At 42.3% G+C, this 17,500-nt stretch overlaps 1 protein-coding gene and 1 long non-coding RNA gene across 4 annotated transcripts in view; both read left to right on the top strand.

Moving 5' to 3' along the window:
- The first annotated feature begins 1,423 nt into the window (after positions 1 to 1,423).
- Positions 1,424 to 15,377, top strand: cul2 (cullin 2). Of its 2 annotated transcripts, XM_058060567.1 has the most exons (21): positions 1,424 to 1,668; positions 3,544 to 3,682; positions 4,730 to 4,832; positions 4,914 to 5,008; positions 6,164 to 6,269; positions 6,372 to 6,454; positions 6,532 to 6,628; positions 6,743 to 6,853; positions 8,307 to 8,469; positions 8,578 to 8,702; positions 9,736 to 9,843; positions 9,942 to 10,001; positions 11,186 to 11,314; positions 11,475 to 11,561; positions 11,649 to 11,801; positions 11,876 to 11,953; positions 12,030 to 12,096; positions 12,469 to 12,671; positions 13,792 to 13,893; positions 14,473 to 14,589; positions 14,733 to 15,377. In XM_058060567.1, the coding sequence occupies exons 2-21, from the start codon at positions 3,564 to 3,566 to the stop codon at positions 14,862 to 14,864; spliced, it is 2,238 nt and encodes a 745-aa protein (XP_057916550.1). In that variant the 5' UTR covers positions 1,424 to 1,668; positions 3,544 to 3,563; the 3' UTR covers positions 14,865 to 15,377. The 2 variants fall into 2 exon arrangements, with proteins under 2 accessions (XP_057916550.1, XP_057916549.1); XM_058060566.1 differs by lacking the exon at positions 1,424 to 1,668 and having other exon boundaries at positions 3,501 to 3,682.
- A 1,481-nt stretch (positions 15,378 to 16,858) lies between these two features.
- LOC131109014 (uncharacterized) overlaps positions 16,859 to 17,500 on the top strand; it is a 5,851-nt gene continuing 5,209 nt past the window's right edge. For both annotated transcript variants that reach the window (XR_009120614.1, XR_009120615.1), the window contains exon 1: positions 16,859 to 17,500. This exon is cut by the window's right edge and continues 707 nt beyond it. This is a non-coding gene — a long non-coding RNA (uncharacterized LOC131109014).

Here is a 17,500-nt window from a genome sequence, read left to right as displayed (position 1 = left end):
CTCATTTAATAGTTGACTCGTCTTTTTTAATACTCTTTTTTTGTTCATTCTTTGTCACAAAAACCTTACCATGGCAACTACCTACCAGGCACATCCCACTTTGACAAGGGTTTGATACCAAAGACACACGAAGGAAAGAAGAAAACCCATAAACATTATTTTAGTCTTGTTTAGCCAAGTGCCTTTTCCTTCCTCAGCTGTTTGTACTTCATCTACACAGTTAAGGTGTTTGTTGCTGCAAACAATATTTCATATTTCATCTTAATTGTCATAATTTCTAGTTATCATATGCCTGAAACCTGCATCACGCTGCTGTGATCCCTTAGCAAAAAGTAGTATACATGAAGTTCATTTTTATTAAGTATACTTGAGTATAAAAGTATATTACAGACGATGTACTTTTAGTGTACTAGAAAGTACACTAATTTTATACTTCTTCAGACTAAATTGGAACATTTTAAGTTTATAAAAAGTATATTTAAGTATACTACATACCATGGACTTTTAGTGTACTAGAAAGTATACTTAAGTATACGACAGACCATGTAGTAATTTTAGTGTACTAGAAAGTATACTAATTTTATACTTCTTCAGACTAAATTGGAACGTTTTAAGTTCATAAAAAGTATACTTTAAGTATACTACAGGCCATGTGCTTTTATTGTACTAGAAAATATACTATTTTAATACTTATTCGGACAAAATTGGAACATAGAAAGTTTATAAAAGTATACATTAAGTATACTATTACATACATAAAACTACCACAAATACACGTATTTATATGCTGCCATTGTACTAGTTGTATACCTTGCGCCCCTATTTTGACGTTATCATAATATACTTTAACTACACTTTTGTTTTCTTGGCATGTTCCTTGTAGCTTACTGTTTATGTACTTAGGGTTAGGGTTAAGTATTCTTCAAGTTTACTCCTACTGTATGTGCTCAAGAGTGTGATACATTTACAAAATCACAGGACAGAATTTAAGGTTGTCTTATCTATATTTGCCCCGTGATTGGCTGGCACTTATGTCATGCTATGTCAGCTGGGATATAGGCTCCTGCTTTCTGCAACCCCGAAGCAGCAGAACACAATAATTATGCTTAATTAAGTATGTTTAATTAAGTAATGTAATGGTCCAGGAGGTCTAGCTAAGTCATCTATCGAAAACATATTTTCTACACATTTTATTTTCCATGCAAAAGAAAAATCCCACAGACTTCTGTTCCAATTTTACACAGAATTGCAGGGGTAATATTTGCACTAAGAAGGACATTTACATTGATTGGCGTCCAACAGAAATATTCAAGTTGCACATTATGTCACATCGAAATATACGTAGACACTTGATGCGAGACACATTGGTTTTTCTTGATACCTTTCAGTTTCCGTAGTTTTGGACGATACCATAAATACATTTTCCTCAAACGCATTGACACAATGTGCTATTGGTGTTTTGGTATATTTTAGCTAAATATACTAGTCAATTGGGTTATTTTAGAAAGTATTTAAATGTGTGACTTGTCTTAAAATAAATTAGCAGAACTTGATGACACTCCCCGATTTAAAATAATGGAACAATCCAAGCGGCAGGGAAGAGCAGCAGACCCAGCAAGCCTGTTACTGCGTAACCTGACTTCTATAACAAGGATTTTCTGTACAGCGGTAGGTACAATTCACACTTATGTCCTTTGGCATGTTTTGTGTATCTTTAGTAACGTGGTTTAGCGGGCTGTCAGTGCTTAAACGCGGGAAATCGCAAAAGAAGATGAGCATTTGCTAGCGGTAGCTGAGCTACCAGTAGCCTCCTGCTAGGCAACTAGCCATTAGCGGGCGCCTTAGAGTGGACACGATCAGGGAGAAGTAGCATGCTAAGAAGATGCTAGTTAGCGTGTCGCTAGCCATCCTATTTTGGGATTGACATTCCGGTACCCGATAACTTTAACTTGGCTGCTCACCCTTTCATTATTTCCATAAAGTTACCTACTAACGACACACGTCATGTCGTAGTAACGTTCATAATAAACAACAGTTATGAAGTGGGTAATAGCAAAGGGAGCAGCAGTGTGCAGCATACGGTTTCATCCAAGAAGAGAAATTCACTTATTTACAGTACATCGCATGCATGATGTCTCACACACAAACCAGCGTACACATATGCAAGACAAGGAGGAGAGATGACGGGGCAGCTAAGACGCCCCTGAGAGAATTACCGTAGTGGCTTGCTCAAAGACACTTTGACATCTCCACTCTGGCATCTCTTCAGCAAGTTGTTCCAATTTCCATATATTTTTCATCCCTGGATGGATTCAGTCCTTCCTATAGTCCCCAAGTCCGAGGATACAAAGGATTTAAAGGATTCAAAGGCATGACTTATCCTCACAAGGGTAGCGGGGGAACGCTGGGGCCTATCCCAGCTGACTTGGGGAATGGTCCCTGGACTGGTCGCCAGCCAATCACAGAGCACATATAGACAGACAATCTTTCCCACTCACATTCATACCTATGGACAATTAACCTAACATGCATGTTTTTGTAATATGGGAGTACACGGGGAAAAAAAAACAAGAATGGGGAGAACATGCCATCTCCATGTCCAAGTGTAGAATTGAACCCAGGTCTTGACTGTGTGGCCAACATGCGACCTGGTATATATCAATATGAACCATATGTTGGTTTTTGATAACGTGCTTGAAAGAAATATCGATATTTCAATCAATATATGGTCCTATGATGGAGTGAAAAAAAGTTATCTTCCCATTCCATGTGGACGTAATAGGTTTTGCCTTCTTCCTTTGTCCTTCATCTGAGCTGCCGTGGTGTAGTGGCTAGCATTATGGACTTTGGAACAAATGTCCCGGGTTCAACTCTCCACCAGTAAACATCATTGCTATTCGTCATGAAGGGCATCTGGAATATAAAGTGCTCAAGCCAAAAATCAATATGAGATCCGGTGTGGCGACTCCGTAATCGTGAAAAAGCTGAACGAAACAAACAAACTTTGTCTTCCATCCCCACTATGTTTGAAATCAGTCATTAAATTTACAAGAAATAAATTGGAGACGGACCAGTTAGCTTGGTAACTGGATGAGCTTCATGTTCAGTGCAAAGGAAGCTTGAAAATACCAGCATGGCAGGATTAACATGGATTCTCGCCCCCTTTTTTAGATTGGTGTGAAGGAAGATTTGTGCATGTACAAAAGTCTTATTGTCATTGTTGTCAAGACATACAATGAAATGACAGCAGCAGCCCTGTTTGATAAGAGTGTAAAATAGCATATGAAAGCCAAAGACTACAAATAAAAACACACAAAAGAAAATGAACCGCTTCAGATTGACGAATTCTGTATTATCACCCATTCTCCTCATGTCTCTGGCAAAAGACTTTGGTTGCTTCCCATCATTCACTCATGTTGAAGGGGCATGGAGGTCAACAGGTTCCACTGTGGTATTTCCGTCAAACCGGTGGATAGCGCTAACATACAGACGAGCAATGCATGCATCGATTCTCTTATAATGACTTTACTTTTTGTCTCTTAGGCCAAGAGAGAAGCTACACAATGTCCTTGAAGCCACGGGTGGTGGATTTTGACGAAACATGGAACAAGTTACTAACGACAATCAAGGCTGTTGTGATGCTGGACTATGTGGAGAGAGCCACATGGAACGACCGCTTCTCGTATCCTGTGCTAAATTTGTTTGGTACCGTCCTGGTGGATGAATCTTGTTTTTTTTAAGCATGAACTGTAACAAAAACCAGAGCATAAGCTGAGAAACACTTTTCCAAAAAGTTGTAATTCAGGGGTGTCACAAGATCTCGCAAGATTAAAATGTGAGGACATGAGCTGTCTGGCAGGAAAAGGACAGCCAGAGCTCTGTGAGAATGTGAATCATGATAGTGATACTCGTAATATGGAAGTAGCAGTGCACAAGGTAGGATTGGAACTGCATATTAGGTGCTTTATGCATACTATAAACCCTGCAATCCTACCTGCACTCAGCGTTCCCAGTGTCACTCGCTCGCCACATGTGACTGTGTTTTATTTTTGTCATAAGTTTACAGCCGCCGCAGTGTTTGTGTGCGGCCAAGCAGGAGTTGTAGTAATTCTAAATTTAAGCCAAGTTGGTGTCTGTTGTGGACCGGGAAGTAGCAAATATAGGTAAAGAGGAAGCGAGAAGAGCATCGAAAAGGATGAAGAGCGGGAAGGCACTTTGTCCTGATGGTATACCTGTGGAGGTATGGAAGTGTCTAGGAGAGTAGTCGGGGTCGGATGGAGGCGGTTGATTTGCTGTGGCGACCCCTGAAGGGAAAAGCCGAAAGAGGAAGAAGAAGAATCTGATTCAACTTTTGAGTCAGTCTTTACATAGCTACACATCGGCTTAATTGATAGTTTGTCTTTGCATTGGTGGAAATAACTTTCAACATTTAAAAGCATCACGCTTCGGTCATGCATGCAAAGTTATGAAACATTTCCAAATGTACCTGCATTGATTTGTTAAATCTAAATGCCTGCCGGTCCTGTCCTATATTTTGTCATTGTAGCATTCCTAAAAGCCGTATTAAAATATTGTCTCATCTTGTCAGTCAGCCAGTATCGTGTCTCATCTCGAGTAAATTGTGACACCCCTAAAGATTCATCTTGTATATTTTTTTTTTCACCGTCATTGTCCTAGTTGTACTTCATACAGCATATAGACATATACATTGCCTAAACTTTGACTCCAGTGATATTTATGCCCTGTGCGTCGCATACCCAGAGCCTTTAGGTGAGAGATTATACACCGAAACTAAGGTATTTCTCGAGAACCATGTGCGGAATTTGTACAAGGTGAATGAACATTTGCACACACGATTGTTTTTCTACATGCATCTTTTGCTGACATTATTCCTGCTTGTGCTTGCATTGTAGAAGGTTCTGGAGTCAGAGGAGAAAGTTTTAGTGATGTACCACAGATACTGGGAAGAATACAGCAAAGGGGCTGACTACATGGACTGTTTGTACAGGTAACACTTGTCCACCGTGTTTCCACGTGTTGAAAAAAGGCCCTGTCACAGAAAGGCCAGATACAAGGCACACCACCACATGGCACTGTACACAGACACAGAGGGGGTGATACACATGATACCCCAAACTGTAGATGAAGAAAGAACACATGCGCGTAAGTCCATCGTCTTCCGCTTTCAAGGCTCAGCCAACCAAGTGGAATTACATGCTTGAGTCATTTTGGAGAGCAAGACAAACAAATATCAGGAGAATGTGGACTGGGGTCATGTCAGTCGAAATATTTACATCTCAAGTTAACTTGTTGTCAAAGCTCACTTCTGGTGACTTGACGATAACGGGTTGATCACGTCATAGTTTTAGTAAACTCTGTACAGCTGTTTTCCAAAAATAGCTGTCAGGGCACCCAGAGTACCATTTCCGTGCGGATGAAAGGCTGAAAGCATAAAATACTTTGCCATTTGACAACAAGAAAAGCTTTCAACACAACAGTGTATATGTAGCATAGGACAGTAGTCGTTCACTGCAAAGAGACAGCGAGTGACCTAAATACTAAGATGGAGCCGCACCAACACATTATTGACAGTTAAAGACGTCCATTAAACGTCTTTTAATTGAACAACACATTTAGTCTTTGCATAGAATAATCAACATTTCTCTTACCTCGACCTTGGTGACCATCCAGGAGGCTGTGCGTGTTTGTTGCGCCGCCCCTTCGAACATCCTGCAAAGTCCTTCATCAAACCGTTTATATCCACTAGATTTAATGAGACTTTTTAAAATGAGGTATCACGGTATCAATAATACATCGTAGGGTTAAATATTACAACAGCTCAATATATCATACAGCACATCCCACCTAGCACCGTCTTAAGTGTTTATGATTCTGAGTGTTTGTGGTAAGTTAATTGAAATGTTATAGCTGTGTTTGACTTTGGTTCATATATTTGGAAAGAACGTCATAAGTTCATTGAAGTCGATAATGGAGACGGACCTATTACAAACCCCAAAACCTGGGCATGAAACTGCAGTATGTAAACTTGGCGTATTTATGCCAAGAACTGCATGGTGCGTCATGGGAAATCAACTGGCTGTCAACACAGTGTAGAAATAAATGGAAGTCGGAAGGGTGTTCTTCCTAACTCTGCCCTCTCTAGGTATCTCAACACTCAATTCATCAAGAAGAACAAACTTACAGAGGCAGACCTACAGTACGGCTACGGGGGAGTGGACATGAACGAACCCCTCATGGAGATCGGGGAGGTATTAACTGATAAAGGCATACCAGTGCATATTATTTGGGGTCAGGTTTGATTTAGTTTTTGCTCCTATAATGACTTTTTTTTTCTTGATTTGTCCCTACAGTTGGCACTGGACATGTGGAGGAAGCTCATGATTGAGCCTCTTCAAGCCATTCTCATCAGAATGTTGCTGAATGAAATCCAAAAGTATGGTTGCCATGCCAACTCGCCACTGGACATATACACTCTCGGTTCATACCAAATTCTGATCATTTTCCCACTAGTGACCGCTGTGGTGAGAATCCTAACCAGAAAGTCATCCACGGGGTCATCAACTCTTTTGTCCACGTGGAACAGTACAAGAACAAGTTTCCACTTAAGGTATGGATGCGAGGTGTGCTGCGAGTTCAACCTTTGTACATCTTGCTATCAATTGGACGGTCTGCTTTTGTGGGCACTCATAGGCCTGTGAATGAGTCTGTTCTCGTGTTGCAGTTTTATCAGGAAATCTTCGAAGGAGAGTTTGTCATTGAAACGGGAGATTATTACAAACAGGAAGCTTCAAATTTACTCCAAGAATCCAACTGCTCACAATACATGGAGAAGGTAGGCTGCACTCGCACTTTTCAACAAGAGAATACTGCATCAGCTTGTGTTTGAGAACACGTAACCCTCTCTTGCCTTGGCATTCTTTTGCTGCTGTGTTTGTGGTGCACAGAAATCATGAGCTTTGCTGGTTGTCAGACACCCTGGGGTGTTTCAGTCAGCTTAGGGTGTAAATCAACTGTCTGACCGATATGGGATTTCTCGGGCCGATACCGATATTTGTTAGTGATATCTGATATATCGGCCGATACATGAAATAAGACCATTAATATACTACGCAAGATATCATGCTGTACATGAACATAACCCAAAATATGAAATAATAACACTGTGTTTTTGAGGCGTTGGCCTATGCCATTGCAGCCTGTGCATCATTAAATGCCTCTTTGTGATTCATTTGTAGGCGTTGTCACAAATTTGTCATGTTTTTTATTGGTGCTGGAGCCCTAGCTACCTTGCGCACTGCTGATGATGCATCGAATGCCTGTTGAGTTTTTTGTGAAGTGTCTTCACACCTAGATACAAAATATACAAATATAAATACAAAGATATACAATTAATTTAATTGACATTTGCATTTTGGCATTTAGCATAGGGTTTGTAGCATAGGGTTTGATATTATAGTTGACCATTTTAAAATACAAACAAGTGGCTGCATTGGGTTGAAAGTGATCATTCAGAGCCTAATATGAATTTCTAAAACACCTATTCACGAAGACACCTTACTAATATCAATGAGTCACATCGACTACTGAAAAGTTCCATCTGCAGCCACCGATTATTTACAAACAGCCTAAAACAAATGCTGAAGCAAGCATCAAAGAGAGGGGAAAAAAGTTGAGGAGAAACTAAATAAGAAATAATCAAAACATGCGTCACGTGACTATACTTAATACACAGGACTAAACTACATTTGTTGTACATGTTACAATTTGAAAACATGCAATATATCATATCACAAGTAAATACACCACTTGGAGCATTTTCCAAATGATTACAATGAAGACATGAACTTTAGCGTTAATGTATGAGTCCCTCTAACTCATGCACGGAAGCGAAGCGGGACGCTGTGTATCTTATATTCATGACGGTCATGAGCGTTAACACTTGCATGTTCACCTTAAAACGCCGCAATAGTCTTAGATAACGGTGGACATGTGAATTAACAGCTGCATCGATCTTTTTTTATTTCACATTTTACTAAATGCCTTAATACTCTCTAAGTGTCACGCTTTATTGTTTTACAAAGTCACATGGTACCATGGTATAAAAAATTGAGTTTGTTTCGCAGCTCCTCTGGTGTCAGAGGTGCGGCTGTTATTCTACATTGCTTTATTATTTGACATTGTCTTTACTCCTGGTTAAGACGGTAATGCAGCAAGGAAAGATGAGGAAAAACAATGGGCACGTTTCAGACCACGGACACCAATTTTACGTGACTCCCTTTGTCCAGGTTTTGGGGCGGTTGAAAGATGAAGAGATGCGATGTCGGAAGTATTTGCACCCTAGCTCCTACGCCAAAGTCATCAATGAATGCCAGCAGAGAATGGTGGCTGACCATCTGCAGTTCCTCCATGCAGAGTGCCAGAACATTATTCGACAAGAGAAAAGAGATGGTCGGCTTTTGTCATTACAGTCTTTTCACTATGCATACTACATTATTTGGCAAAGGACACACCTGAATGCGTTATGGAGGAAAGAAATGTTTGTGCGTTTCTCCCCAGACATGGCCAACATGTACACGCTGCTGCGAGCTGTGTCCAACGGTTTTCCTCACATGATCCAGGAGCTGCAGATCCATATCCACAACGAAGGCATCCGAGGCACCAGTAATCTCTCTCTGGAAAACGTTAGTATTCCAACACTACCTATAATGTAAGAGCATCTAATGTGCTTTTCCATAATGTGGACATTGAAAATCAACTCAAAATGGAATCGGCAAGCACATGACGACCGACATGTTGTCATAGTTTATTTGTAAGTTGTTATTTCTATGTTCTTTGTAGATAGAAATACTCCATGCATGGGTGTGGAAAATAATCAATATTAATCGATACATCGACGCATGTGCATGATGCGAGTGCATCGGCCCATTCACCGGGTATGGATGCAATTGACGGGTGACATCTAGATTCATCTCGATGCGTTTGTGGGTATAGGTAAAATCCGATGCAAGCGCCATTTTATGAATGTTCAACTTCACCCATATGCTGTTCCCCAGGTGCAACCAATGCACCATCATTATTTCGTGTTTTGTATTGAATACGGACGGAAGCCGTGAAGCACATACAACTACTAGTAAAACGGCATAAAGGTTTGCACGCAAACAGAAGCAAGGTTTTTTTGTTTTTTATCTTTTAACCCCCCGCGACGTTTAAACGGTATGTTTGGAAACACTAGGGCTTCGCAACACCACAACTCGGACAAGTGTCCCCTCTGAACGAGTGCTCAGCACAGTAGGTGACATTATAACAGCAGAGCGCAATTGGCTTCTTCAAACAATTTTAAAAGGGTTATAATGTTTTGAACTTTCCACCCCTCACTACTGTATTAGCCTACCTGCCAGCGCATTCACATTATGTGTATTTTGCAGACAGAAATATAAACAAACATTGATTGCACTGTTGAAAGTGTCACTTTAACTTTACTGTTGCTGCGTACTGTATTTTTTACAGCAATAATTATTGTTGAATTGTTTTACTCCACCGCTTTCCCCTTTGCTTATATGCAGTTGAATAGAAGAGGTCAGTGGTCACATCAGTGACGGAAAAGGTCTTGAAATGATAGCATTGTGTTCACTTTCTATACTTGATATAGGAGCTACTGACTTGTGATAACGGATCATCACTAAAGAGACATATTTTGTTTTTGTACTCTTGTAGATGCCAACGTTATTCGTGGAGTCAGTGCTTGAGGTTCACAGTAAATTTGTTCAGCTCATTAACACAGTTCTGAATGGAGACCAGCACTTCATGAATGCACTGGATAAGGTAACAGACCTCACCTCGGCTCCTGCTCCAGGTTGTCACCGCCATACAAATAAGTACCCAACTGCTTAGATTGGTTTTCTATTGACTTTTTTTCAAAGGCCTTGACATCTGTAGTGAACTTCCGGGAACCCAAGTCCATCTGTAAAGCCCCAGAACTGGTCAGTGTACGCTCACACACAAATACAGAAAAATTAGAGATTAAGGATGCAGGGGGGCACTTTGATAGTTTTTGTACATTTTACGAAGGTTAACTGGTTCGGGTCAACTTTGGACCTTTTTTGTATTGAGTTGTTGACTTCTATAGAGCAGCTACACACAATTACCTGCACACAAAGCTTTGTAGATCTTCCAGAATCTGCACCTATTCCAGTTGGATTTCCAAATCGCGCTGTTTTCAAGCCCACAGCTTGTACCTGGGAATGGCCATATAAGGACGTCACCGTGAGCCGGACTTCCTGTTCTCTGAAAGCAAGCGATCAGAGCCATCCCTAACTTCTTTCACGACTCACTTGAAAATGCGCAAACCTCATTATCTGAAACTCTGGCATCATTTAACACAAATACAACATTCTAACAGCGCGCAGGCCACACGGCTAGGAGACACGAGTTCAATTCCACCCTCGGCCATCTCTGTGTGTAGTTTGCATGTTCTCCCCGTGCATGTGTGGGTTTTCTCCGAGAACTCCGGTTACCCCCCACATTCCAAAAACATGCTAAGCCAATTGGCCACACCAAATTGTCTATATGTATGAATGTGAGTGTGAATGGTTGTTTGTCTATATGTGCCCTGGGATTGGCTGGCCACCAGTTCAGAGTGCACCCCGCCTCTCGCCAAAGACAGCTGGGATAGGCTCCAGCACGCCACGACCCTCGTGAGGGTAAGCGGTAGAAAATGAATGAATGAACGACATTCTAACTACGTTTAAAGGTCAGAAAAGTGGGAAAAGCATAATAGGTCCCCTTTAAAACCAATCCAAAGCAGGCCAGTCAGTCACTATTTGCATGTCATGGAAGCATAATAATTGTGTGAGATTTATCTGGTGAAATAAATTCAATAATCTCATTTACAAGGGCCACCTGGTCAAGAGGTCAACAGCACACATCATAAATACAGAAATAAAACAACCAAGACAATACATCCACATATAGATGACAATGTAAAAGGAGTGTTGTATCTGATGAACAATGAATGAGTTGTATTTGTACAATATGTATGACCAATGACACAATACAAAAATAAGCTGTGGGCTGTGAATGGCCCCCGGGCTGCACTCGGGGCACCCCTTTTGTATATCATATCATGTTTTGACCGGGCAATTCCTCTCCCGGTGTCTCTGTGCAGCTGGCTAAATACTGTGACAATCTGCTAAAGAAGTCCGCAAAGGGAATGACAGAGAATGAGGTGGAGGACAAGCTGACCAGCTTCATTACAGTCTTTAAGTACATTGATGACAAAGACATCTTTCAAAAGGTAAAAAGCTGAAACTTAGAATGGACTTTTCCAATTTTTCTACTTCCCACACTATTTTTATATCGACTCGACTAAGCTGAAAGTTGTGATTAAAAATAGATCAGTGTGTCTATTTTGAACGACTTGAGAAGTTGAAGTGTTGTTTTGGTCTGGTTTCCAGTTTTATGCCAGAATGCTAGCAAAGCGATTAATACATGGGTTGTCTTTGTCAATGGACTCAGAAGAAGCCATGATCAACAAACTCAAGGTGAATCTCGCTTCTTCCTCTTTGGCTATCCTGTTATACTCAGTCATCAATGAGGCACAAACCTTGGTTCCTCCTGAATCCCCACAGCAAGCGTGCGGCTATGAATTCACAAGCAAACTCCACAGAATGTACACAGACATGAGCGTAAGCGCCGACCTCAACAACAAGTTCAACAATTTCATCAAGACGCAGGAGGCCGTAGTGGACCTGGGTATCAGCTTCCAGATATACGTACTACAGGTGAAAGGTTGTTTCAAGTCTGTTTCCTATATCAAGCTACCGCAATGAATAAACAGCACAAGATGTGTTTACAGGCGGGTGCGTGGCCACTCACACACGTCCCCTCGTCCACATTCGCCATCCCACAAGAGTTGGAGAAGAGTGTGCAGATGGTGAGTGCGGTTAATTTAGCAAACGCTTGAAGGAGCGTGGCCAATCGGTAAGCATTGTTTTCACTTTGGCTTCCAGTTTGAGTTGTTCTATAATCAGCACTTCAGTGGGAGGAAGTTGACCTGGCTGCACAACCTTTGTACAGGTAACTTTAAATGCATGGACCACCGGGGGGGGGGGGTGTTTGCGTTGTCAGCGAAGGATAGCTTGAACTAGACTTTGCCATTGGGGCTCAATTGAAGTCTACCGATTTTTGCCTGGTCTGATACTCGAGAAGATCCATCGACTTTCAGGAAACGATTGAGGCCAAAAGCTCATTTTCATCAAAACATGACCATCTTTTCCCAAGACCATCTATAGTCTTTTGCTTTCACTGTGATGTCCACACATATACACACACACATACATATGTGCAACATACAATATTTGATGCTGAATGAAAAAGAGCCATGGATGTCATTAGATTGAATGAGTATGTGTCATTTATCTATTGACTGCCCCCACCCCCTGTCCAAAGGCGAAGTGAAGATGAACTACTTGTCCAAACCCTACGTCCCCATCGTGAGCACCTATCAGATGGCCGTGCTCCTCACCTTCAACAACAGCCAGACAGTGACGTACAAAGAGCTGCAGGACGGTACCCAGATGAATGAGAAGGAGCTGCAGAAAACCATCAAGTCCCTGTTGGACGTGAAGATGCTCAACCACAACTCTGAAAAGGTCAGAGGTCACGTATGACATAGATGAATAGGAGCTTAGAAATTCAAGCCGTAATCCCGATATTTCCAGTTCATGTTGACAAAAAGTCCTGTGTGAAATGCCGTTGACAGATGAAAATATTATTTCTCTCGCTCCAATAACTTTTGCTTGAGCTTGCCTCGTAAACGGAGAAGCAGAGCTCGGGGGAGGGCAGAGAGCGTATCTTGCCTAGAGCCACACCCATAAGGAAGCCCGCTCCTCTGCGACATCACAAAGGAACAGTTTTGCAACGTCCTCTGAACCTGAGGGTTTTTGAGCCATCCCAAACTTCATTCAGGGCTCACTTCCAAATGTACCAACCCCATTATATGAAACTTTGGCATGGTTTAACACAAAAATACAACATTGCAACTACAGTTTATAGGTCCGAGAAGCGGAAAAAGCATAACGGGTTCACTTTAAGCCCCGCATAGTACATGTACTGAAAATATGGTTTTGGCTTAGACCTTCAGCATCAAACAGTTGGTGCCCATATCTTTCTTTACAAAGTGATATCACCATCTAGTGGTTTGGCATACATGTTACAGCTTTTTTGCATGTCTGTCTGATTAGGATTGTAAAGTAGAGGTCTGATTCCCCCTCGGGCATCTCTGTGTGGCGTTACATGTTCTCTCTGTGCGTGCGTGCGTGCGTGCGTGCGTGGGTGGGTTTTCTGCGGGTACTCCTGTTTCCTCCCACATTCCAAGAATATGCATGCTTGGTTAATTGACGACTCCAAATTGTCCATTGGTATGAATGTGTGTGTGTGTGAATGGTTGTTCATCTGTGTGTGGTCTGTGATTGGCTGGAGACCGGTCCAGGGTGTACCCCGCCTCATAGAAGATGGATGGATGTTCTCATCTGTGCCAAAACAACAAGGAAAAGTTACTATGACTAAATGTGGCCCTAATCCTGAAGAAAAGGCTTTCCATAAAAATAGCCATACCTTTTGAAAATAACAGCCATTGTGCTTTCTGCTGTGGTTGTTGTCCGTTTGGTCTAAACGAGAGAATGCCGTCTTTGTGATGCCGCATTTAGCACCTTTCAGATGTTTGCAAGCATCCATGTGTCCTGTCACCCATCTTGTTCCCTCTGCCAACAGGAGGATATTGAATCCGAATCCACGTTTTCGCTAAATATGACTTTCGTCAGTAAAAGGACAAAGTTCAAGATCACAACATCGATGCAGAAGGACACCCCACAGGTCAGACACTCCCCTAGGGGTTGGACTCGCACTAGGCCGACCATACTATGCACGTGGCCGACTTAGCATCTGAAGTCCGGCATAGTCACAAGTTCATTCCACTTCCTCTGCAGAGGCGGGCCAGGATACGGCACAGCTGCATGCATACAGATGTAGCGCAGGTGATAGAATGAGAGTTATTCAGTCACTCCTCGCAAACTCTTAATGACAAGTGCGGCATTTAATAAGAGGAAAGAAGAAAAGTACTGTAAGAAGTCCAAAAGTCAAAACCGAGAGCACACCGGTGAAAGTACATCTGTGTGCGCTGTGTGCGTAGGCTTGTCATTTAAAGAACGCAATAACTAAAGAAAGCATTCACTAATCAGTAAATGACTGTGAAATAAGCGTGCAAGCGGCGGCACAAGGTAACGGCCTGAAGAACACAGGCCATAGGGGTCAGCAGAGGGAGGACGAATCGCAGCGAAGTCCGGTGCGGCGCCAACGGCCTAGTGTGAGCGCGCCCTGTACCGGTTGTTATCTGCCGTAACCACTGGCTGGTAAGCCGTACACCTTTTTTAACATGTCCTGTTTTCTGTGTAGGAAATGGAGCAGACTCGGAGCGCTGTAGACGAAGACCGCAAAATGTATTTACAAGCCGCTATAGTGAGAATCATGAAGGCTCGTAAGGTGCTCCGACACAACGCCCTCATACAGGAGGTGGGTGGCTTGTTTCAACAGCTTGTGCATGTATGTGATCCAAATATGAATACGCACTTGATGACTGGGGTCGTATCACATCCAATGACAGTAGTATATCTTCAATGATTGTCTGTAAAATAAGAACACCTGTCTTTGTGTAGGTCATCAATCAATCCAAAGCCAGGTTCAACCCCAGTATCAGTATGATCAAGAAGTGCATCGAGGTCCTCATCGACAAGCAGTACATCGAGCGAAGTCAGACCTCGGCAGACGAGTACAGTTACGTCGCTTAGAGGCTGAGACGGAATGCCACCGCACCTGTGGGATTGTGGCAGATGCAGGTTTTAAAAAGACAAATAAACAATAACAAAAGCGACTCACTCATCCATTTTTTTGGTTTGGGACAGTCACTGGCTGTATAAAACCGAAGTGGAAAGCTACATGACAGCCACCGCCTCCACAATAACTTGTGATTTGAAGCTGTTTACAACATCACCAGTGCCACGCGCATGACGTGCGTTAAATGACTCGAAGAGAATGCCTATACTGTATAAATATTTGTGAGGAAAGTGCTCTGAGTGGACTGAAAATAATATCTTGGGGCATCAGTGACATTGATGGCTACACATTTTAAAAACGGGCTTTCCTTTCTCACGTTTGCAGTTCTTGTGTGTGTGTGTGTTTTTTTTTTTTGAATGTTCTGGTTAGGAAAGAAATATTGTAATCAAACAGTATCACTTTCAGATGTAAAAATGACAAACATGATATTGCTGCTTGTCAAATAAATGAAATCACTTAAGACTTTTTATTTAATGTCTTAATGGATCTGAGTTCTTTCACATACCAGCTGAGCTCCTGAGAGCTGAACATCATCTTATATACTCTGTATGTGGGGAGTGCCTGCCCGCCTTAACTACAGCGGTTGGTTATAGTATTTTGGTGTCCTGTTAAATGTCATATTTTATAAATGTTCATTCCTTAAAAGCTACAGGCCTTTCTGAGCCAAATGGGGTTCGGTCCAGTGGCAAGTACACTACAATGAGATGGAGGCCCGTCGAGTCAGCCATAACGATTTCACAGCATAAAACCTTTTTTGTACTCTGCAGTCTGGCGGCCTCTAGTGGACAAAAAGAATAATGGTTTCCATTTCGTTTATAAAGGGCAATGTAATGTCAGCCTTTCACACATAATAGTTAATAGTTGAGTTTTATCTCATGGAATGTAAAGTTTTAACATATACAAATACATAGTCACACAAAGGTTATAAGTTATCTAAAAATACAAGTAAATAGTAAAATAGACTGTTGTCCTATAAAGGACACCATAGTCGCTGGGCTACCTCTAGTATCTGCCAGCCGGCAATTCTTGTGGCAGAAGGTTTGCAAGGATTTTAAAACGTTGCCATTCAATGTGAGGCAAGCCTGTTGTTTGGATGGATGAGACTGTTTGTCACCTGGTGCCCAGCTGCTCCGGCCTCGCCACGCCTCGGCCCGCCTGCGCGGCGGCCTCATCTCGCCTCGCCTCAGGCCCCGCTTCAGCGGCAGTCCCGCGGCGGCCCCGTCGCCGTCAGTCCGCTGTCCCACAAGCTTCAGCAGAGTAAGACAAAGCTTACGTAAGCCACCACTTCACCGTTGAGAAAACACAGTATACGATTGCCCAGCACAACGATTACAGTCACGGTGTCATGAAAAAATCCCATCAAACATCAACACAAAAGATAGATTTAGAACAGACTTGGCCTTGTCATGTGCAAGGATAACCTATTTACGTGGCTTAAAACAAGTAATTTAACAGCTATTTCTTTCATAGACAGTACCACAAAGCACGCTGGGATGTGCGACTATCGATGCTACATTATGATGTGGGCGAGGGAGGATGTCAATTAAGGGTCTCAATTCTTGAATTTATTCTCCTTAAAAATTAATTTGATGCAACTCTTGGCTATGTTATTTGTATCATGTGTCATTTGTGTGCTCTCAACATATACTTGTTAGTCCAAAATACAAAAAGACGTTTGTGTGTTTTCGAAGTGGCCACAGGGGGCGATATAGGCTGATATCATCTTTGTATGTCCGTCACAGGCCACCGTACTGATCCGCCAGTAAGCGATGACGATATGTGATAACCAACAAATCAAATAAAACCTCCTTTTTTACAGCACCGTACGAACGGTGCTCAATGTCCTTCAGGAGTATAAACAATGATTTGCTTTCTCTTGTTAAGGTGTGTAAAATCATTGTGAAACTCGACGTCACATCCGCGCTGTAACTTCCTGTTTGCACTTCCTGGTTCACTTCCGGAACATGACGCCGGCGATCCCAATTATGCTGTGTCAATCTGTTGGCAGCCAAGCTGAGGTATTCTAGAGGGAATGCCGTAAGTAGGTGTTTATTTAATGTTTGAGATGTCAAAAACCCTGAAACGTCGGTGCCGTGTTAAAAGAACCGACGATTTATATGTTCAAGCTAAAATGCTAGGCCATAGTCGTACCTCCGTTGGACATTCATCGACTACTGTTTGTAAAACTAATAGACGTGATTGTTGAAACTCTGTATTGAAAAGGCTTGAGAATATATTCCATGTGTATTGCTTAATTTTTAGAAGTTTTCAACGCTGTTGCAGGCATGTGTGTGGCCAGCTATGTGGGGCGGGTTGAGCGTGAACCAGGAAGTGCGGGGATCTCGCGTGTGTGTGCGCGCGCTGTTCTCTTGTTGCTGGGTAGTCGAAAAAGTTGACCGGAAGCAGGCGGCAACCGTGTTTCTTTCTCTGACGAAGTCAGGCCGCCCCTTAACACGCTTTGGGGCTGAAAATACTGACAGTTCACACCGCCACGACCGTGAAGAAGTGCCGAAGAAACGGTTTGTCTAGCAACAGCATCGTTTTCACTGGCGCCAATTTAATTCGGTATGGAGTCGGCGTTCCAACACCC

Source organism: Doryrhamphus excisus, chromosome 21 (assembly GCF_030265055.1).
Source record: "Doryrhamphus excisus isolate RoL2022-K1 chromosome 21, RoL_Dexc_1.0, whole genome shotgun sequence".
Taxonomy (NCBI): Eukaryota; Metazoa; Chordata; class Actinopteri; order Syngnathiformes; family Syngnathidae; genus Doryrhamphus; species Doryrhamphus excisus.
This window is presented reverse-complemented; position numbering and strand designations above follow the sequence as displayed.